The sequence below is a fragment of the Cynara cardunculus genome, assembly GCF_001531365.2.
Source record: "Cynara cardunculus var. scolymus isolate 2C chromosome LG 2, CcrdV1, whole genome shotgun sequence".
NCBI lineage: Eukaryota > Viridiplantae > Streptophyta > Magnoliopsida > Asterales > Asteraceae > Cynara > Cynara cardunculus.
In genome coordinates, this window is record NC_037529.1 from 62,228,103 (window position 1) to 62,251,720 (window position 23,618).

The window sequence follows — 23,618 nt, forward strand, 5'->3', positions numbered from 1 at the left end:
GGAAGATAAAGTAATGTTGAAGATCTCGTAGATGAAGTGTGTAGTATGTTTTGAGAAGATGGGAAAGCTAAGCCCATATCATTTTTAGAAACACTTGGGAAAAACCTTCTAATCAAAAAGCAACAAAGTGGACGCTCTTATAAAAACAAATGCTATCACTATATATGGTAGCCACCAACTTGAATTTAGACCTATATAAAGTTCATAAATCTTCTTTTATATCAATATAGAATAAGTTATCATCCTTTGACGTTGATTACTTGAAGGCTAGGAACTTTGTATCGAACACAAATGTGTTGGGTCTAAATTACATTTAGGGGTCGTTTATTAAATGCTTACCCCAGGTAATTTTTCTCAGCGGACGAACATGGCAAGATCCAAGAATCTTACCCGGTAAGAGTGATCATAAGAATAGAGAGTTTTAGTCGGTAAGTGAGCTGAGGGTAACGACAACTCTTACTCGGGTAAGTGTTTACCAAGTAAATTGTTGCATATCATTCCATTTTGTTGTATTACGATCTTATCCATGTTGAATTATGGTAAGTCTTTATGGTAAATCAAAAATATCACAATCTACTAGCAAAGGAAATATAATATTCTAAAATGTATCTCAAAATATATTCCATAATACAATCAACCCGTAATTTTTTGAAGAATCAGACATCTACATCTGCTCGAACTTAAATAATAAAAAGTTATAAACCAAACCTCTAAACTTTAAAAGTTATCAATTCATTGCAACCTTCTTACTCTAGCCCCAAATCCAATATTTTATCCCGTTACTCAACCTTAGAGAGCGACCTTTCAATCTCCAAAAGATTTTACACCTTAATCCCTCAACCAAGAAACGAAGAGATACTTGGAGTCATTGAGAAATGGATAAGCATAAAGCGGCATTAACTCACTACAACAAAATCAGGTTTATATGACACTCTCAAATTTTAAGTGTCTTAATAGACCTCTTTATAAGACTTAGTTTATAGAACAAAAAAAATAAAGTGTCCTATCTAAAGGTGTTGTAATAAGTTTATATGACGTTTTTTTGATGTCCTAATAAGTTTTTTAAAACATTTTTAATATAAAGTGTCACATTCTCAACTTTATAGGACACTATTTGAAAAATTGTCCTATAAAAACAAGTATCCTATAAAAAAATGAGTTTATAGGACACTTTCTCAAAAATGTCCTATAAAGTTGCTAATGCGACACTTTGTATTAAAAATATCCTAAAAAACTTGTTAAGACGCCCAAAAGCGTCATATAAACTTATTACAACACCTTTATATAGGACACTTTATATATTGGTCCTATAAATTAAGTCTTATAAAGAGGTCTATTAAGACACTTAGAGATTGGGGGTGTCCTATAAACTCAATTTTGTTGTAGTGACTTGTTTTTGTTGCTTGTTTAATAATTACAAGGTTCGTACTTCCTTGGAAAGTTTATCAAACAGATGTGAAGTCTACATTCCGAAATGGATTGCTTGAACAAAGAAGTATATGTGGAGCAACCAAAAGGGTATGTTGTTCAAAGACAAGAAGATAAAACTCCTAAGGATAAAGAAGGGCTTATATGGCCTAGAACAAGAACCACTAACTTAGAAAACAAGAATTAATACCATAAGGGCGGTGCCTAATTGGTTTGAGCTTGACTCAAAAGGTCAAAAGTAATAGGAGGTCCAAGTTCAAATTCAAGGAAGAATAAAAATCCCCTTGTGGCCACGGAGGTTCAAATACAGTGACTCCGAGATATTTGCAAAACAGGTGGTTGCCTTAGAATTAGTCGGCTCGCATAACGGATTGGATATCCAGGTTAATAAAAAAAACAAGAATCAACAAATACTCTCAAGAAAATGGCTTTGTCAAATGAATAATTTTCTATTAGGATTATTCTCGTCACATTTAATTTCTCTCTAGGCAATAATCAGTTAGGGTTATTTGCCGGATTTTAATATCCCCATTTTGGCTGTTTGCAAGTATTAAACAATTGAATTTTTTTTTTCTTATTAGCCTCTTATGTATGATTTGTTAAGAAGTAGGGTCATTCAGACTGTTTGTTTTTTCTAATTTTTCAGAGACATTTCAAACTTATTGCCCTCTTATCCCTCTTATTTGCCTCTTATTGTTCTCGAAATCTTTAGCAACGACGTTTCTCAATCGCTTAACCTTAATCGATCATTTCTTTCAATTAATTATTACCAAATCGATCATCACATCTCTCAGATGTTGTATTTTAATAGGATTTAAATGTGTTAAATACCGTTCATGGTGTATTTTCGTTTAAATGAATGCTAATTATATAATTTAAATATAAATTTCGTAACGATGATGAATAAGTATGTGAAATTGTATTAATTTATCTATAAATTCAACATTATAATTTTCTAAATCAGTAAAATTGACAATTTAAACAAATTCAGACAATGATCAATTTACAAAAACAATAGTCTTATTGATTCAAATTTCAAACTTTAGTACCACCTCTTATCAATCAGAAGTAAAATAAGACCTCGGACTTCAGTAGCTCTTAAAAAACAAATGTCACGTATCTGTGGTTATGATTCCACTATGAGGCAGTGAGTATGCACTTTACGTGAAGTGTTTGTTTGGAAATATGTTGCTTGGTTTTGCCTAATTTGATCCCACTTAATTTAGTAACGAGTAAAAGGATACATGTACAAACTAAGAATTTTCTTAAATGGGTATTTCCTGTGTGCGCCAAGTACAATCTGGATATCCAACCTGCTATGCAAGCCAACTAATCCAAGGGAGACTACTTACTTTGCAGATAGCCCGGAGTGATCGCATTTGAACCTCCGTGGCCACAAGAAGATTTTTATTCCTCCTTGGATTTGAAACTGAGACCTCCTGGTACTTTTGACCTTTAGAGCCAAGCTCAAACCAATCAGGCACCACCTTTGTGGTTTATCTCTAGCTAAGTGTTGAAGTCTGGTATCATATACTCTATGCAAATCAATGACCCCTTCATTTATGCTTTTGCTTTTCAGGGATCATTGCCTTGACATCTTGTTTTTAATTGCATCTAATACTGAATATGTTGAGAAATATATAGTACAATGCAGGTGTACTCAATACAAGGACTACAAATCTTCGTACCTATTAAATCACACCCTTCATATCTAGTACTTGTTTTTAACTATCGAAACTTTACATTCTGAATTCGGAAAGCATATGATCATAACAGATGCAGGTTTGAATCTTTCTATAGTATTCTGGAGCTTTGCTGCAGAATACATCTCAGCAATGGAGGTACTTATTGCATTATCTTGTTCTAGTAGAGATGTGATGATAACAATTTATTGGCCCTTAGCCAATATGTTGATTCTTGAAAAAGATCACCGTTGTCAACTTGCTTTGGAGTGCAAATTATAACCTGGTACACATGAATGACAATATCATATATCACATGCCTGAATATGTATGTATGGAATCAATCATCCAAATTTATTCATTCTATGGTGCTTACCTTAGTTTCATGGCTTGAGCTGATATGTCATTCTCCTGGGGTTGTGGCTGGCTTAGCTGGAGACTGATGGGTGCCTCATCAATGCTGAAGGAATAAGGGGAGGAATTCTTATTTGATTCATCCATGCTCCGCAATGCATAAATCTAGGTTCATGAGCTTATGAGTAGGCTTAGTTACTGAATCTCATATATAGTTGCACATCCACAGTAGAATATGAATACTATTAATATGTTGATTTGGATTACTACGAGTTACCTTCTTCTGCAATTCTGCGGTCTCTTGGTGCAGGAGGGTTATTTTCTCATGCAGTTTTTTATTTTCTTGATCAATAAGACTCCGCTGCAACAGTTATTAGTTTACATGAACTCATGAATTATCTTAGGGAACTAGTTGTACTACTTATATACCTTCTGGTTCAATTCTTTAATTTCATCCGTCAAAACTTGTTCCTGCAACAAAGTAGGTGTGCTTATCATCATTCATATACTGTTCCAGTTGATGAATTGATACAAAGAGAAATGTTGGAATGTAAGAACTTCTACCTTATTCATCCGAACCTTTTTTAGAGTAATTTCCAGTTGGGTTTCCAGCTTTTGCAGATCTTCTGCATTCAAGCTAGCAAGTTCTTCTCCTAATAGCTGCCTGTTGATGCAAACAATTAATTGTGCACTTGTTAAAAAAGTATATCCTCCTATTATCAAATGCCTACTCTTTCCCTCCCTCTTTCTCTCTCTCTCTCTCTCTCACACACACACAGTAGAGAGCATTGTAATGAAAATGTAAATAATAGAAACCAGTTTAGATTTGATGAGAAGAGATATCAAAGGTTTTCTCGATGCATGAATGCACTTTAAAAAACAAACCTTTTTGTTCTACCTGAACCATAGAAAAAGGTCCACTACTGAGGCGGACGACAAATAACTTAAGAGGGGTCAATGGCAACGGATCAGTAATTAAAATCAGGGAGTAAATAAGAATCACAATGGTAGGTAACTAGGGATGACAACGGGAATGGTGGCTTAGTAAAAGGCGATGGTTGTTAATTCGGCGTGGCAGCCGAGTAGCTATGGTTAGTGCAAATAGGCATATAACTAACTGGCCCTTGTTCTTTGTTCTAACTCCTTCTTTAGTTCTACTATCATGGAAGGTTTATCACTCTAGTTTGAGTTTTTAGATAGGGAAATAAGCATACCTGTGGCTTTGCTGCAAGTATAGTAGTTGTTGCCTCAACCGAGCTGCTTCTTGTTGCCAAAACTAGTAATGTAGAAAGAACTGTTTTGAGTATCCTTTACGAAGCATAATGATGAAGTTATGTTTGCTGAAAGCATCCTTCAGTTTTTGAAATTATCCCATATGAAGAAGATGCAAAAAATCATTGTGAAATTACCCCTTATTTTAAAACATAAGTGAGATTTGCAGCAAGGCCTAGAAGAAAACGACTAATAGATTTCCATTAGTAGTAATTAAATGGGTGAATGACCCATGGGTGGGCTACTCCAATCTTTCTACCATCCCCCCTTGTTCACCTCTCATGGAAGTCACCTTACAACTTCTTAATCATAGAGGCTTAATCCCTCTATATAGCTTTAATAACAACTTAATTGTAGATTTTATTATCTCTTATGTATGCTTTTAATTGAAACTAATTGAACACATCAAGAATGGTTGTAAAAGTTCGCTAAGAATTCCAGCCTCTACCAAGTTAGCCTAACATAGTATTCAATGTGTTCATGGTTATATATCTAGCAGGACTACGACTTTCATATTATTCCCAAATTTTCCTCTTATTATGTCGTTGGAACTCGAATAGAGAATTTGAAATTGTGTGAGAGTTCATTTTTCTTAAGTAATATTTGAAGGAAATAACATATACACAACATAAACAGGTTCTTTATTGAAGAACACTTAGAATATTACAAAGACACTTGAATCTTTGAAAACTGTTCACACAAATGAAAAACAGGGATACAAAAAACTTAAATACTAAAACACAGAAACGTTGCAACTGTTGGAGGGAACACCACTGTTCAGAAGTAGTTTTGGCGGGAAACCCATAACTGCCATCCAACTTAACAGTCAACTAACAGTCAAACTGATTTGTTGATGATTTGGCTTATAATTTAACACCCTCCCTTAAGCTAAACATCACCAACCTTCAAATCCTTCTTTAGTTTCACAAATGTGCCCTGCTGCAGTGATTTGGTAAAGATATCTGCCATTTGATCCCTTGAAGAACAAAACACTACATCAACTTCTTCATGTTGAATCAGCTCACGAATAAAATGAAATTTAATTCTTATATGTTTACTTTTGCCATGGTAAACTGGATTTCTGGTAAGAGCAATCGCAGATTTATTATCACAATAAATCGATGTTGGAAGTTCTTGTGGAAAGCTTAATTCTTCCAAAATACCTCTCAACCACAGAGCTTGACAACCAGTGGAAGAAAGAGCCATGTATTCTGCTTCTGTGGACGACAAAGCCACCACCTTTTGCTTTTTCGATTGCCATGAGATTGCCCCTGTACCCAAACAGAATATATATCCTGTTGTACTTCTACTATCTTCAAAGCATCCTCCAAAGTCACTATCACTATAACCAATTAACTTGAAAGAAGAGGAACAAGAGTAAGTGATTCCATGATCAAGCGTACCTTTTATGTATCTCAGTACCCTCTTTGCGGCTTCTAGTATCCTGATTTTGGATCCTCCATGTACCTACTAAGCATACTGACAGCATACATTATATCGGGTCTTGTTGCAGTAAGATACATAAGACAGCCAACAAGACTTCGATATAAGGTTGAATCAATCGATCTTTCACCGCTTCCTGCAGAAAGTTTTAATCTTGGTTCCATAGGAGTGGCAGCAGACAGACAATCATCCATGTTAAACCTTACTAAGAGATCCTTAGCATATTTCTTTTGTGATATCGAGATGGAATGCTTACTTTGTGAGGCCTCTATTCCCAAGAAGTAATGAAGCAGACCCAAGTCAGTCATTTCAAAATTCTTTTTCATTGACTCCTTAAACTCATAAACTAATTCTATGGAGCTCCCTGTGAACACAATATCATCTACGTAAATACATACCAGAAGTGTAGAGTAACCTTCCTTTTTGATGAATAAGGTATGTTCATGATTACATTTCTGGAACCCATGATCGAAGAAATGTCTTTCTATTCTACTATACCAAGCTCTAGCGGTTTGTTTAAGCCCATAAAGAGCTTTCTTTAAGTGGCACACCTTATGCTCTTCTCCTTTACGTTTGTAACCATCAGGTTGGTCTATGAAAATATCATCTTCCAGATATCCATTCAAAAATGCTGATTTTACGTCCATTTGGTACACAGGCCAATTGAATTGAGCAGCTATAGCCAGAATCAACCGAATAGTTTCTAATCTGATCACAGGGGCAAAAACTTCTTGATAGTTGATGCCATACTGTTGTTTATACCCTTTAACCACAAGTCTTGCCTTGTGTTTATCTATTTCACCCTTCTCATTGTATTTGGTTTTGCAGATCCATCTTACTCCAATTGTCTTTTGTCCTTTTGGTAATTCAACTATCTCCCATGTATTATTTTTGAGTATGGAATTCATCTCACTGTCCATCGCATCTCTCCACTTTTGATCTTTGTAAGTATCTTCAAACTTTAAAGGGTCTGCATCAGAAAACAAAGCAAAATTTGCTAAGAGATCTATGTTGATTGGTTGAGTACTTTCGTAGAGATCAGTCAAGCTTCTGGTTTTTCTATTTGATCCATTTGAAGAGGAGGTGCTTCCAGGAGTTGTATTTTCTAAATTGAGAGAGGAATCTCTCGTAGGTGTAGCAGGTTCGGATTCATTATGCTCAGTAGGGGTATTTTTGTCATCCTCATATGACTCATCAACTAGCGTACAACTCCCATCATTCTCATATGTCAAACCTTTCCAAGTACTTTCTTCATCAAAGGTCACATCTCTRCTTGTGATTACTTTCTTGGTCAAAGGGTTGTACAATTTGTAGGCCTTGGTATTATAGCTATACCCTACAAAGATTGCTTTTTYAGATTTGTCATCAAGCTTACTCCTTTTTTGTTTTGGTATGTGTGCATAGGCAATACTACCAAAGATTCTAAAGTGGTTGACACTAGGCTTGAAACCATTCCAAGCTTCCTGTGGGGTCTTATYAGTAAGGCTKTTTGTGTAGGATCTATTWATTAAATAAACARCACAGGATAYTGCTTCTGCCCAAAAGATATTAGGTAGTTGTTTGCCTTTTAACATGCACCTTGCCATCTCAACTATGGTTCTATTTTTTCTTTCTGCCACCCCATTCTGCTGGGGTGTGTAGGCAGTTGTAAGTTGATGGTGTATGCCATTACTCCTTAGATAATCCTCAAAATCATGACCAATATATTCACCTCCCCTGTCAGACCTTAAATTTTTAATTTTGAAATCACTCTGATTTACAACCATTGCCTTGAAGGTAAGAAAGCATGCAAATGCTTCTGACTTTTCTTTCAAGAAATATATCCAGATTCTTCTACTAAAATCATCTATGAAGGTTAAAAAATACTTACTTCCTCCAAAGGATGGGGTTTTCATGGGACCACATATATCCGTATGGACAAGTTCCAACTGTTTTGTTGCTCTCCATGTGTTGTTATGAGGAAATGATGCTCTAGATTGCTTACCCAGTGCACAGCTTTCACAGACATGAGACGAAGGACCAACTAAAGGTAAACCTTTTACAAGTTCATTTTTGTACATATGAGTCAAGGTGTTGAGGTTTACATGTCCAAACCTTTTATGCCAAAGGAGTGAAGCTTCTTTCGTACAAATAGATAAGGAGAAAAAAGTTTCATCATCAAATTTTATTGGAACCATTTTATTAGTGGTCATAACTACCCTTCCAATCACTGATTTGTTAGAGTCAGTTATCTCACATAATCCATCCTTAAAGTGTAAACCATACAGTATTTTCTCTACAATTCGTCTATCATTAATACTCTCACCATTCAGTCTCATCTGATTTACCAACACAATTACTTTCGTGTAATATTCCTCAACTGCCTCTGTCTCCTTCATCTTAAGGCTATCAAATTCGCATCTTAAGGATGGAAGTCTAACTGTTTTTACTTTCTCTTCCCCTCTGTATGATTTGAACAACAATTCCCAGGCTTCCTTGGCCGTCTGTGATAAAGATATCCTTTCAAATATGTGTTCATCTACTGCTTGATAAATCAGAAACAAAGCCTTCTTGTCCTTTTTCTTTGCTTCGTTCAGTGCACTCATCTGTGGTGCGGTTAAAGCAATAGGATTCTCGRGTACTATCAGTCCTTCTTCAATAATCTGCCATAAGTCTTGAGATTCGAACATAACTTTCATCTGGATACTCCAATGAAAGTAGTTCCTCCCATTTAACTTAGGCAGTTGAGTCTGAGATTGTAGAACATTCAGAGAACTCGATGCCATATTATGTTATGGCTCTGATACCATTTGAAGGAAATAACATATACACAACATAAACAGGTTCTTTATTGAAGAACACTTAGAATATTACAAAGACACTTGAATCTTTGAAAACTGTTCACACAAATGAAAAACAGGGATACAAAAAACTTAAATACTAAAACACAGAAACGTTGCAACTGTTGGAGGGAACACCACTGTTCAGAAGTAGTTTTGGCGGGAAACCCATAACTGCCATCCAACTTAACAGTCAACTAACAGTCAAACTGATTTGTTGATGATTTGGCTTATAATTTAACAATATTAATCCTACCCAAATATGTCTGTGTATCATGAAATTTACTCGAAAATAATCTCAAAAAACCATTCAGTATTTCTATCGACACCGTAGTCTATAAACGTAGAGAAATCATAACCAACCATATATTAAAGACGAGAATGAATATTTTATATTAATTGAAAATGATTGCTAGATTAATTTGGCCACTTATGAAATTTTAGATGTTACAACATCGGTGAAAACATATTAGCTGGTGAACATAGCTAATAACTCATTAGGCGGTGTGCATGAGCTAATAACTCATTAGTGATTAACCATGATAGCATGCCAATAGAAAACCATCAGTTGATGGGTACATCAGTTGATACCAAAGAGAGGTAAACCCAATATCTAATAGTCATCAGCTATACCTCATTAGTGGTAATCCATCAGCTGATGCACATGATGTGTTAACTCTACAACTAAAGCCACTTTCATAAGTGTTTCCAAACACTAATTAACAACCATTGATGTACACCTTACACTAAAATCCTAGTGTCAGGGGCACTGTCCTTTGGACTCTGCAAAAGGTCGTAACTCCCTTGATCTCTGCCATATGGCACCATCCATTGATCTCGGGATCTAGGTAGCTTATATGAGTGTACACATTGCACCTCCTTATTCGCATTATAACTTAACTATTAACCCACGTTCTCCTATGGATCCAATCACCGATTCTTCACTAGTGGATTTCTCTCGGTGATTTAGGTTTCCACATAAATCTTGGTATGGTCTTTTAACTCTATCTCTTTTACTTTGTGTTTGGATGCATATTTGATTTGAGAATTCGTCATGTTTATTTATATCGAGGACTTTGATTGCACATCAAGAACACACTTCTAAATTTAAGCTAGAAATCCAATCTCACCCATTTATGTAGTCTAATGGATATATGATTCAATGAATATCTCGATAAATGAACTCTGATATTCTTCTATAAATATCTAAATCATAATAAATAAACTCTCATCATTTCTATAAATGTTTGTTTTTACCTCGTGCTGTCTTCCTCTGGTTGCCCCCACCTAATACCCCTGCAGTCAATTGCCGTTCTCCTTCTCATCAACCAAAAGACAATCAACTTTTGCTAGCAAGCTAACCTCTATCTATAAGCATTTTTATCCACCCACGCACAAGATCAGATCGACTACTAGAGTTTCAGCTACTTCTCATGATGATGATTTTGATTAGCGAGATGTTCCTTTTTACTTCGATTATGCAATATACTTTGCTTGTTCTTCTCCCAAACATTCCTAGTTATTGCATTCAGACTCATGCATCTGCCGATAAAGTAAAGCACGTCCAAAGGCAAGGAAAGAAGCTATCATTCACACTACTAGAGAGTGCATAAGGGGTTTGGAGATGAGGCATCAAGCACTACGAGCGGAGCAACAAGTACTAAACTCAAAGTATTAGAAATAAAGGGTCTATTACGAGATAGATTCTTCAACTTTATGCTTAGTGAGCAAAAGAATATCATGGAACTTTCTCCATATACGAATATCCGGAGGGAGGCGTACGACTTCCTTGAGGGTAAGGTGGAGCCGGTGGGCTCTTTGCAGCATTCCTTTCAGCGAAATATCATGGAGGGGACCCTCAATTTCTTTATTCAGGATTTAAAACCCACTTGGATTTTTTATAATTTAAAAGGCAACTAGTGCTCTTTGAGGATAATGGCTAAGGCTTGTTGTCGAACGAGATGGCCTTCTTAGTAATGGTCTTACTCTAGAAAATGACTTTTTGAATAAGCTATTAAGGTTAGGAATCAACGAATGGCCACAACTCTTCTTTAAATCATCTTGGTTAATCTATGATTTCTTTCATGAATCCTCCCTTTGTGGAGATAAAGAAAGATCATTCAAACTAATGTATAAGCTGGAGAGGCTAGATCTTGCTTGAAAACAATAGAGCAGTAAGCCTGAAAGCTTTCCCGTGTAACAACCAGGACCCTGAATGAATTTAGTCGTATTGTGTCGACCCCATATCATGCATACAATAATTCCTTCCTTATCTCCATATCAATTATTCGGATGCCATATCATTGTTTACCATGAAAATCTTCTTGTTTAAGACAAATCTCTTCCCTCAGTTAGCGAGAGGCCTAGTCAATGTAGGCCCTGCACTGCCGCTCGAAGAGTGATGCCTGTGAAACACTCTAAAGTTCACTAATTTGAAAGAGGTTCTCAGAAATCCAAAGTCTGAAGTCACTTTCAGTGTCCCTCGGAATATCAATTCCAAAATCATACGAAATCACTATGGAACCTAACCTCCTAGCAGCCGTAACGAAAGCCTCATAGGGAAAGAGATTAATACAAGCAGTCGGAAGAGCAAGTCTTGCAAAAGCAACCAATCCAAGAATTGATGGATTTGGTAAAGTGGCGGTCACAACACTAGAACCAAGTTAGGTGACCTTGAAGGCATCAATTGAAGCCCTTAGTTATAAGGTCTTTGATTGTGCCCATTTCTAATTGTTTCTAGCCCTGTGCTTTCTCGTCCTTCATTTGAATTGATGGCCTAATCAGTCTACTACTGAGGTGTGGTCTTACAAAAGGCTCTGTGATTGACTTGCCATTGCCAACGTATGCCCCAAAAAGATGAGTGAATTTGGTTTGAGTGTTCATCGAGCGGGTGGATCTATATGCTTTGGGGTGGTAAGACGAGGTTAGCGCATCTGTTTGGGGTACAGAGGCCATAGGTTTGAATCTTGTCACCTTGATGTGATATTCCGCCAACAAATACTCATGAACCTCCATCGACCATTACCATTTCCTCTTACTTCTGACTCATTTTAATTAATTGGTTTCTATGGTTTGAACTAATGGTTGGGTTTGTTAAAGATCTCTTTCCTCCCTATCTTTCTTTCTCTCTCTCTCTATATATATATATGTATATGTATATATATAGAGAGAGAAAATACCTTTTACGAACCCAACCATTAGTCTAAACCATGTAAACCAATTAATTGAGATTTTTTACAAGCCCAACCATATGCTTTTTATTTGTTATGTACTCTTTTAGCACTACAAAACAAAGAGGAATCACCCACGGATTTTTTTGCCGGTAATTGCCGACGGATTTGTGGGGGACCACAAACTAAATTTCTGGTCGATGATTAAAAATGCACCGACAATCACCGGACACACTTTCTTCGACGCTCTGCTGGTGATGGATTTTTTCGGCGATTACCGACCAATTTTTCTATCAGTGAAGCCTCTTGTTTTGTAGTGTTGATGAAATACTATCTTATTCACACAACTAGGTGGTCCAAAAGTTCATAATACATCTTTTCTTATATATATATATATATATATATATGAACCTTGCCTATAAGTATATTGTATTTGCAAAAGCATAATTTCATCTATATGTTGCATTAGGTGGAGATAAAGTTTTCATTTGTAATCTTTTTGGAACACTCAACAAACTAATACACTAAATTAATATTCTTTTTGGAACACTCATAAAACTGATACACTAAATTAAGTCTCTAAAGAGACTTGATCTCATGACCTAACACTCTTAAAAAATAGGTCTCTATAAATAATACAATTTGTTTGTAAGACATCTGCCTTTCACGGCAACAAAATGGGTTTCTTAAACCGCTTACTTAACGGGACTTTAAATGTATAAGATCAATGTGGGCCTGATTTAAAAGTGTAGGAAGTTCTTAGGATAAGATTAGATGACCTAGCAAGTTTTGTCGACAAAATTGGTCAATTAATAGGATATACAGATCGTGCTAGTAACTTTATTATAGGAGACTTTTAAAAGTGTCATATGTACATAAAGTCTAATAGGATGATTCATGTTCTATGCCATATTAGGTTGTCCAACTTCGTTCATATAAGTAGTTGATTAAGTCGTCTAACTTCATCCCAACAATTTACTGTAACACGAAACATAGTTTTTGGTCTTATAAGCTTAATTAAAGTCCTATTAAGTCCATTAACCATCTATCACATCCTAGGTAGTTGCCCATATATGCTTTCTTTCCATGCATGATTTTGTCTTTCAATTCACTTTCTTTCTGCTTTCGTTTTGATTGCAATTAAGTTTTAAAATTGTTTCTGATTCTTTGATTTCAAATCTGTTCTTTTCATGCTGGATATGATTAGGCTTCAGAGTGTTGTATAATAAAAAATATTATGTAAGCTTCCTAAGTGCAGGCTTTGAAATAACATGGAAATTAATCTGTTCAGTTTATTATCGCTTCTCCTAATTTGACCAAAAACTTATGTAGCATGACTAGATGATAATTCTCTTCACGTCCATTAATCAAACTCTATTACCTCCGTCAAAATTACAACTTTAACAAAAGAAGAAAAAGAAAAAGGAAAGTACCTTGTTGGGAAATTGGTGGTCAATGATTATTTGGTTAAGATAGCTCAGCATGTGTCATTCAGTAAGCATTTATATTTATCTTTTGCTGTAATTGTACAGAATATATGAGCTTAGAATAATTATATTAACATGTTCTAACGTTTTACCAAGGTTTTTATGATTGATTTTAAATAAAAAGATATGTCATCATTGCAAAGACGCAAACTATAAACCGAATAACAGGAAAAATATATGTGCCCAAGCATATTTATATATTTTTTTTCTTTTTGAAAAGTAAAATGATAACAAGAAGATAAAGAAAGCACATTGTGTTATGTAATCACTAAATGTATATATATGCGTGTGCAAAAGTAATAGAGCTTGTAAAGACCACATTTTTTTCCTGACATATATGTTATTTTTATATTTATACTGGGTCTAAGTTCTCTTCGGTTTTTGTAAAGTAGGTTGGTGTCCTTGAATCGACCCGATTTTGACATTGAAGGGGTAGGGCATATATATTATAGGGGTAGACTAATTGGCTTATTCATATTCTTGTATAATGTTGCTTGGTAGGGCATATATGCTATAGGCGTAGACTACTTGCACCTTTCTACATTGCTAAATGCACCCCTACTTGATGATTTCTTCATCACACACATCAACATCAAAACTCGCTTTTTATATTCGTAATACATGAATTGACCCGATTTTGAAATTAAAGGAGGTGCAAATAGCAATCCCCATATTATATTAATTCATCTTCATGGCTCAAAATTTTCCTATATAGTGAAGAATGAAGCCTTCCATGCAGGTGTACCAAAGAAATTGGAGGAAAGATTATACAATAGCACCTTAACTTTTGAAGTAGGATCCAGCAGTTGATCATGTCCCTCGTTGATCACTTTGTCATATCGTTCAACTACGGTGTCCATGCTGAAAGATGCAGATAGAGACATCACTAATTTAAAAGCATCTCAGAACTTTATATATAAAGGAATGGTACTGCGATGTGAAGCAAGTTGTAATCTTCTTCTTCACTTTAAGAAGATGGCCACAGAGAAGTAGTAAGATGTCTTTGGACAAAACTAGTATGAATGTTATCTAATGAAACTAGTAAGAACTCTGCTTTACTTTGGCACAAACGTCACCAGAAATTAAGGTCTTTGGAAATTACTGGCCAGGTGACCTGTGTGGACCGGTCAATCCTTAAGACAAAGCATGGTGCCACAGAGTTGTCATAACATGTTTTGACAACTTGCATAACTAACTTCTTTTAAGATTAAGCTGACTTTTGGCATGGCAAGCACTATGGGTATCACATGGAAGGATCAGTTAATTGATACTTAAGGGTCGATTCATTAAATTTGTTTACCATTTTTTACGTGACCTAATCCATGATGTTAATAGAAAATACTATGACACCCGGCCATTGCAAAGATGATAAACAAAAGTAAACGAGATAATCAAATAGAGCTCATAATTGTAAACTTTTTGGTTTTGGTAATATGCAGCGTCTAGAGTGATTCTAGATTCCAGGCACAAGTCCTGACATGCAAAAGTGTTCAGCAATGTAAGTCACTCTTGGATTTAGGAGTGATAGAAGGTAAAATGTTTCCCAACCAATTGATCACAAGCACCCTATATATACAATTACATTGAGGAACCTAAATAAATAAAGATTCTAAATATCCACAACAAGGGGGTTTACATAAATTTATTTACAGAATATTGACTGAATATTTTATTATCACACCCCCACAGTCGAAACGGGAGAAGTGCAAACGTTGAAGCTGGATCGGAAATCTAGAAATAAAGAAGAAGGCAACCCTTTTGTAAAAATATCGTCGTATTGCGATGACGAAGTGACATGCAATACACTCACTTGACCGAGAGCAGCCTTTTCTCGTACAAAATGAATATCCATTTTAACATGTTAGTTGGTGTTGTACTAAATTAGAGAGAAGAATACAACACTAATATTATCGCAAATGACAACGTGGCTTGATGGATGGGACAATGAAGTTCAAGGAGCAAGTTACATAGCGAGGATGTTTTGGCAACAATGTTGGCACACCGTGATACTCAGCTTCCACACAAGATTTCAAAAGAGTGGGTTGTCGTTTAGAGGAACAAGAAATAAGGTTGCGTTGAGATAGACACAATATCCAATGGTAGAGTGATGAATGTCAAGCAATCCACCCCAGTCTGCATCAAAATAAGCAATTAAACTAGAAGAGGGGGAGGCCAAAAGGAACAGACCATACTGAAGAGTGCCCTGCACATAATGTACTATACGTCTAGCTTGAAAGGGGGACTCTCACGATGCATGCGTAAATAGACAGACTTGTTGCAGAACATAGCTAATGCCAGGGAAGGTGAATGTCATGTATAGGGATTGGTGATGGAAGAACCAACATTTGCGCTAAGTTTAGTCGTTGTATCAACCAGAGTGCTAACCGGCTTGCAATTGCTCATGTGAGCTCGTTGTAGGATGTCTCCGACATATTGCAGTTTGGGAGAGGAAAAGAGTAGTGTCATGAGAGAGGTGAGCTGAGATCCATAGAAAGTAGCTTAGCTCCCCAAATCGGTCATGGCAAATTCGGCATTGCGGAGGGAGATCACATATTGAAGGAAATCATTAGCGGAGGTCATGAGAATAATATCATCCACCTATAGGAAGAGAAAGGCTGTATCACCCCGGTTCTTATATATGAAAGGAGAGTTATCACATTTACTAGTCACAAATCCCATCTTGGTGATGTATGTGGCAAACTGTTGATACCAAACTCGAGGATCTTGTTTGAGACCATAGAGGGACTTTCAAAAAAGACAAACATGGCGGGGGCGCATGAAGCTACAAAACTACGAGGTTGATGCATGTACATTATTGCCTTTAACTCACCATGAAGGAATGCATTCTTGAAATCAAGTTGGTGTATTGGCTAAAAGCGATAAATGGCCAAACTAAGAACTATCTGAATGGTGGCAGGCTTGACCATCAGGCTAAATGTCTCATCAGAATCCACCCCAACTTCCTGATACTCACCATTGACAACCAACTAAGAGCCTTATGGCATTCTAGATTACTGTTAGAGCCAAACTTGTGCTTAAATGGCCACATACAATGAATGATATTAGTATCCAGGGTCGAGGGGCAAGTTCCCATGTGCCATTTTTAATTATGCTTTATGTTCCTCTTCCATCGCAACATTCTAGTTAGGGTCCTTGAGGGCAATAAAACAGGAACGAGGAAGGGGTGATATAGAAGTACAACTAAGGTTAAAGGGAACTTTGGGCTTGTGGATGCCATCGCTTGCATGAGTTGACATGATGGTGGTGGTGAGGGGGAGGGGAGACTAGGCATGACCATTGAGTGTAACTTAGGCAAAAGAGTTGGGGTAGGGGAAGGATTTTTGTTTTATTGAATAGGAATGGAGTTGGGAGTAAATAAGGTGTTTGTAAAAGGGGCACAAGATGTTTGTATAGGTGTGTGGTCATGAAAGGGGGTGAAGTGGCATTGAGTGGAAAATTTGATGGTAGGGATGAGCTCATGAGATGCTAACTGATTAAGGGAGAATGATCATTAGATGAGAGAAAGTCATAATTTGATATGGAGGTTGTATGAGGTTGGGAGAATGGAAAGGTGTGTTCGTCAAAGGTGACATTTTGGGAAGTAATAATTACATGGGAAATATTTTGCAACATAGATTTCCACGATGAGAGGTAGGGAAGTCGATGAAGAAACATAGGGTGGACCTAAGGGAGAGCTTGTGTGGTGCCTTAGCAGAGAGGTCTGGATATCATAGACATCCAAATGTCCTAAGGTTAGTATAAAAAGGAATACGTACGATAGGAGAGGGCACAACTTGGAATAGAGAAGTTAAGTGTCTTTGGTAGGAAGGATGTTGTGAAGGTACACACTCATGTGAAGGGCATAGACCTAAAATGAGAAAGGTAGGGATGCATGAGCAAGGAGGGTACAAGTGATGTCATTCGGAGTACGAAGCGTTCTTCCCGCTTTGCCATTTTGAGGGGAGTTGTGAGAGCAGGAGAATCAGAAAAGCATGCCATAAGTTCCGCATAAGGCATGGAATTGGGAGTTATCAAATTCATGTTCGTTGTCATAATAGAAATATTTGATATCACATTTAACTGTGTTTTGACATATAAGTGGAAAAGAAGAGAAACTTATTATATACTTCAGATTTATGTTTGAATGGGTAAAACGAAACAAATTGGGTGAAGTCATCTAAGATAAGTAGATAATAACGGTTTCCGCCAATGCTTGGCACAAAGGATTCCATAAATCGCTATGTATGATATCGAAAGTAACATAAGTACATGACAAAAAAGGGAAAGGGGGAGTCTTTTATGTTTTTCAATTTGGCATAAGTGAAAAAATTGAGAGCAAGGATCTTTATTACATTGAATAAACGAATATGCCTAAGAAAGCTAAAAATATTGTTGTCGAGATGTCCAAGGCGATAATGCCAAACTTGAGGTGAGTAAACAACAAGACAATTGGTAGATGACTCATGAGGTGGATAGGGAGAGACATGGTATTACGTGCCAGAACTATTGCATCTCATAGTTCCTCCCGGTGCGAATATCCTTCACAAAAAAGCCAAATGTGTCGAATTAAACAGGTACATTATTGTCGGTGGTTAACTAACGTAGAGAGACTAGGTTTATTATGATGTTCAGGGTCACAAGGACATTAGATAAAGTTAGGAGATGTATGGAAGGGGAAAGATGAGTCATGACAGAACCTTTTACTGGAATGCAGGAGCCATTACCAACACAAACAAAAGGAATAATGCTTGAATTTAAAAAGGTGTTAAGCTTATCGAGAGATAAAGCGATTGGGACGATGCCCATGTATCCATATATCATGATTTGTTGGATGGTTGGAGATTCTATGCTAAAATCATGAAACAATTTTGTAGGAATTCATGGAGCACATGTTGAGTCTTGATAGGTATCGATTGTGAAAGCTTGACCACAGGGTGGAGGCTCGAGGATGTCTGCCTTCGAGACCTAAGAGACCATTCAGGGGCAATAGGGTATGGGTAGGGTGGTAATGCCCATGGTCACCAAAAAGTAAGGTTGCTGGTGTAATGTTTAGTTTTAAGTTATAGTTGGTCGGGCTTCAAAATTATATATTTATGGAAAGTTCAGGGGTAAAAATTTGGCATTTATTGGAAAATGAGGGACCAATAGTATAATATTGATCACCTCCTTGTGTTATTTGGATTTTAGTCCAATAAGGTTTTGAGAGTGAATGTAATTCATGTGAGGGAGGGTGTGCATGTCCATACACCGTCTCAAACCCCCCCTCTGTAAATACCAAACTTACTACATATAGTAAGTACTTAATGGTACTGGAATAGGTTTGGTTTTTGGGTGAAAAACTTTAGGAAACTTGTTTATCAAAGGGAAGAAAGCAGAGCATTCATTAAGGTCTTGGTAAATATGAGTTATTATGTTTCATGTAAATTACCTAATTCATGATATTAGATGGCGTATTGGCATCAAACTAAACATTATACCAAGACTGTTACTAATTTTCATTGCACAAAGCCATGTCGGATAAGGTCTCTTCATCGCTCATAGTGTTGTTCGGATTGGATCTTCATCGCTCATAGTGTTTTCCGGATTGGACCTTCATCACTCAAAGTGTTGACAGGATATGGGTCCTCATTGATCACAATGTTGTCCAGATAAGGGTATTCATTGCTCAGGGTAGTATCCGGATGGGAATGTTTATCGCTCATTATAGCTCAGTGTTTCCATATCACGGTGTTTCGAATTTTAACCAATAAACTTGCTTATGACGCTAGATGGCGGTGTAACCGCGATAAATGGCAGTGTAACCGCGCTGAATGTTTAATAATTATATCATTTAAAATCAGGTCTGAACTTTATTAAAGTATTATAGATTTTATTTACAGGAGGAAATTCACTCACTAGACCTTCCGGTCTAACCCTCAGTTGTTGCGATAATTTATTTTGTAGGTCATCCAACGTTGAAGGATAAGAAGATGTAACTGAATCGTGAAAGAAAGTTTTTATTATGAAGAATTTTTGAGTTCAGACTTTTTTGTTTTTATGTATGAACAATACTGAAATGTTTGTAAATATTGGAACCTGATATATGCTACAACATGTGTTTAGATTATTAGTACATATTAGTACTTTGGTAGGTTTTTACACTGGTAAAGGTAGGGAGACTGTGCATGTTGCTGGCTACATCCACCTTGCTCTTGTGGCTATCCCCCAGGGCTGCCATGACCATGGTTGTTCCTCCCTTTGTTTCTGTTGGAATTACATGTGATGTTTTGTGAAGATAGGCAAGTGGCAGAAGCACACGGTAGCTGTGAAGCAGGAGACACAAGAGTCGTTGTCTCAGAATGACGGTTGCAAAGACATTCTTCTTGAAGGAGCATGCTACAGGAAGTAAGGAAAGAGTGTAGAGGTGTCTGGTGGCTAAAGATACTGCCCATGGTATCATAAAAATCGTCGGTAAGACTATTGAATAGCTGAAGCACTAGCCGTTGTTATGACATTGTTTGATCAACATCACCCTATTGCTTTAACAACATTTTGAGGTGTTTGAAATATGCAGAAACAAAAGAGAAGTTTGACAACTCTATGTCGTATGAAACTCCAAGTCAGCATGCACTCTTGTTGTCATGGAACATGTCTTTGAGGCTAATCCAACCATCCTGAGCGGTCGTACCCAGTTTGAGAATTATGAGAATAAGATCTTCCGAGATTGTGCCATATATCCAAGAGAGAACAAGGGATCTAACTGATCCCATTTAGATTTGGAGATAATAAGGTCAAGATTGGTGCCATCAATGTGGTCAAGTACACAGTGGGTCGAGCACAATTGGAAAAGGGGCCCACGAATGGTACTGGACTTTGGTAGGTTCCAACGTGAGGGGGATATGCGTACATATGTTAATCACGGTCTGAGCAGGGTGGATCAAATAGGGAGGGGGAGGGGTATCTTTCTGGGGGGCTGGCATGATGAATATTTTGATTATCATGGCGCACAAAATGATGCATAATCTCGTAATTTGTATATGTTTATCTATCATCGAACTGAAGCTACAAAGCAACAACTTAGAAGCCCCTTTTGTCTAATTCCTTTATTTAATTGGGAGCAACTCAAAGCAAACATGTATTAGGCAAACTTCACTAGGGTATATAAATTTTTGAAACATCAGTTAATTAGTCTTATCATGTAACTTTAGAATAATATTATACATTGCATTTTTTTTATTGTATTACAATTCTTGTATTCTTTCTTATCACTACTAGAAAAGGCAGTATTACCGATGGAAGTAATTCATTGGTAATTTCCAACGATTTTGCTGTCAAACAATCTAACAAAATTGGGTTTATGGGATGACAAATATGTTTAAATATCTTTATAGAATGTTGCATATAGGACAAATTAAACAACTGTACATTCTATGTAGAAGTGTTACAATAGGTCGATCAATAGAATGTTTTTTTGGCGTCCTAACAAGTTTTTAGGACACTTTTGAGATAAAACCCTGATAGTATTTTTATATGCCATTATTTAGAAAATGTATTATAAAACAATGTTCTATAAAAAGATGTGTTCAAAATTATCTTATAGAAAAACTAATACGACACTTTATTTTAAAAAACAATAAATTTTTTTAGAAAACCCAAAAATATCATATCAACTTGTTATAACTATGACTTACAATTGTTTGGTCTTATAAATTTATGTCTTATAAATCAATTTATTAGGATATTTAGACATATATGTATTTTGCGTCTTATAAAACCAATTTTGTTGTAATATAAATATCAGTGGCAAAGCTTTAACCAATAAAAAAGGGTTAGTAGCGAACACATTTGTGTTGATAATCTATCGGTAATTTCCTATGGATTACCCACGATTTTGAATTCCGCCGGTATATATCATATATTTTAACTTAATTTATAACGTTTGTCTGTATTTCATTACTGAACTATAAACTCCACTGATGGATCACCGACCGATATTTAATAAAAATAACTTTTACCAATGAAAATATTTGTGCGTAATCTGTCCGAAAAGGTATTTGTCTCTAATGTTCTCTCGGAAATCTGTTGTTAATTTGTCAATTTATTAATAGTTTATTGTGATTTATTTTTCAAAACTATATAAAACTACTCTAGTACAGTGACTACTCGGTAGAGGTGGCAATGGGTCAGGTTGGGTTGAGTTCGGGTTCAAACCATTTATGCAATGGATTTTTCGTCGGTAATAGGACGGTATGTCCACAGTACCCACGGTCGGAAATCTTCCGTCAGTAATGGTCTACTTCCAAGTAGTGACTAGATTTCTTCTTATGTTGTCACTATACGTGCTAGTTACCTTAATCCACTTACTATGCTCCTCTGATAGAAAAGAAGTGTTGCCATTGATGTATTTTTTTCACTATTAGACCAAGGAGAGGAAGAAAGCTTGTACGACTCCGACTATATATAGATTCTGTGAAAATTTAACAACGTTCAACTCTTTAATCTCTCCCTTCTCTACCTCGCTTATGCATATTTCGTTCGTGCCTTTCTATTTTGTAAACAGAAGTCAATGAAGACGAAAAGCATTTCGAACTTAATTTGTTGATAGTATTTTAATTTATAAAGATCATAGTGCATAGAATAACACATAAAAAGGGCTAAGATCTTGCTAATTAATAATCTAGAAACTGTTATTAAGTGCCCAGAAAACATTACTCATGTTCCTAGCTCACTATACATCTCCTTCCCTATTTCGAAAGAATCTAAAACAAACAACTTCTGGGAATTGCCAGAAATTCAAACTTCAGTCACACGCCTTGTTGTTCGTAATTTGTTGTAATTAATGAACTACATACGGCACGATATCTTGTTCTTTGTTTATTCAATTTAGATCTTTAAAGATGGTTCTAACACTCCCAGCTATATAATAACAAGACTCTAACTAATTTATTGAAAAGATAATTAAGCATTTGATTAATTCAATGAAGGCATAGCAAATAATTTATAGGATTGAGATGAAGAAATCAACAAGTATATATGTATATGAAAGGTGACTGAACCTTGAGCTAGCATATTCATGGAGCTTCCCAGTACTAGAGAAGATGAGGAGCGCAACTTCGGCATCGCAAAGGATCGCCAACTCCTTCGCTTTCTTCAACAATCCAGTCTTTCTTTTCGAGAAAGTCACTTGCCTGCTACTTATGTTATCAATCCTCTTAATCTCAATCTTTCCCCTCCCCATACCTCTCTCTATATATATATATGTATATAAACACCAGGGTTGTCTTAATCTGAAACAGCACAAGAAAATTAAGTGATCAATTAAGATCATCTAATCATAGAAACTAGTATAAAATACATACAGATTGATATATATAACACTTCTAGCAGCTAGGGTTTCCAGAATTAGAAGTTAACTATATACACTTGTAGCTTGGATCAATGGTTAAATGTCTATAAATCATAAACATTTAAGGTAAAAATGAGGAATGAAGAAAAGCAAAGATCAGAAATAGAAAGCTTACCAATTTGAGCTTTATCAAGACCAAGAGAGGAAAGAGGTTTAGAGTTCTTATTCTGGAAATGTTTCTTATACAGCTGTTTTCTATTTCTTTTATTTATTTTTAATTAAAAACTAAATTGTTTCATTAAAAAAAATAGGTTTTTTTTAGATTTAAAATAAAAATAAGCATATTTATAATTTTGGATGCTAACTGATTCTTATTTTATATTATTTTGTGCATTAATATATTCATAAATTACTGTTTAAAAAGTAAAATACAAGGTTTTTTTAATAAAAAAGGAAGCGGTTTTGACCAAAAGCCACAAGAAAACATGGGCAGATATAGTGGTATTCACAGTTGAGATCCAATTCACTGGTTGCGAGAGTAGGAGTAGGTAAGCACACCCGCGACCATTATGTGACGTCTGTCAGTTGAACAATCACCTGCCGTTGGATTCCTTAAACATAACGAAAGGTACGTACGT

At 36.0% G+C, this 23,618-nt stretch overlaps 1 protein-coding gene across 1 annotated transcript; it reads right to left on the reverse strand.

The window, feature by feature from the left end:
• Nucleotides 1-3,386: 3,386 nt before the first annotated feature.
• On the reverse strand, nt 3,387-22,880 carry LOC112506259 (MADS-box transcription factor 23-like). Its single transcript, XM_025110273.1, has 8 exons — nt 22,691-22,880; nt 14,435-14,516; nt 4,679-4,740; nt 4,029-4,128; nt 3,894-3,935; nt 3,742-3,825; nt 3,487-3,629; nt 3,387-3,393 (listed from the first exon to the last, which is right to left on the reverse strand). Exons 1-8 carry the CDS (start codon nt 22,870-22,872, stop codon nt 3,387-3,389), a joined length of 702 nt encoding a protein of 233 aa, XP_024966041.1. The 5' UTR covers nt 22,873-22,880.
• Nucleotides 22,881-23,618: the final 738 nt, after the last annotated feature.

Coding starts and splice junctions, on each gene's coding strand:
- LOC112506259 (XM_025110273.1), bottom strand. CDS start 22,872: ATGGGGAGGGGAAAGATTGAGATTAAGAGGATTGATAACATAAGTAGC. Junction 4,129..4,678: donor TACTTGCAGCAAAGCCACAG/GTATGCTTATTT, acceptor TTGCATCAACAG/GCAGCTATTAGGAGAAGAAC. Junction 3,630..3,741: donor CCGCAGAATTGCAGAAGAAG/GTAACTCGTAGT, acceptor TCATGAACCTAG/ATTTATGCATTGCGGAGCAT.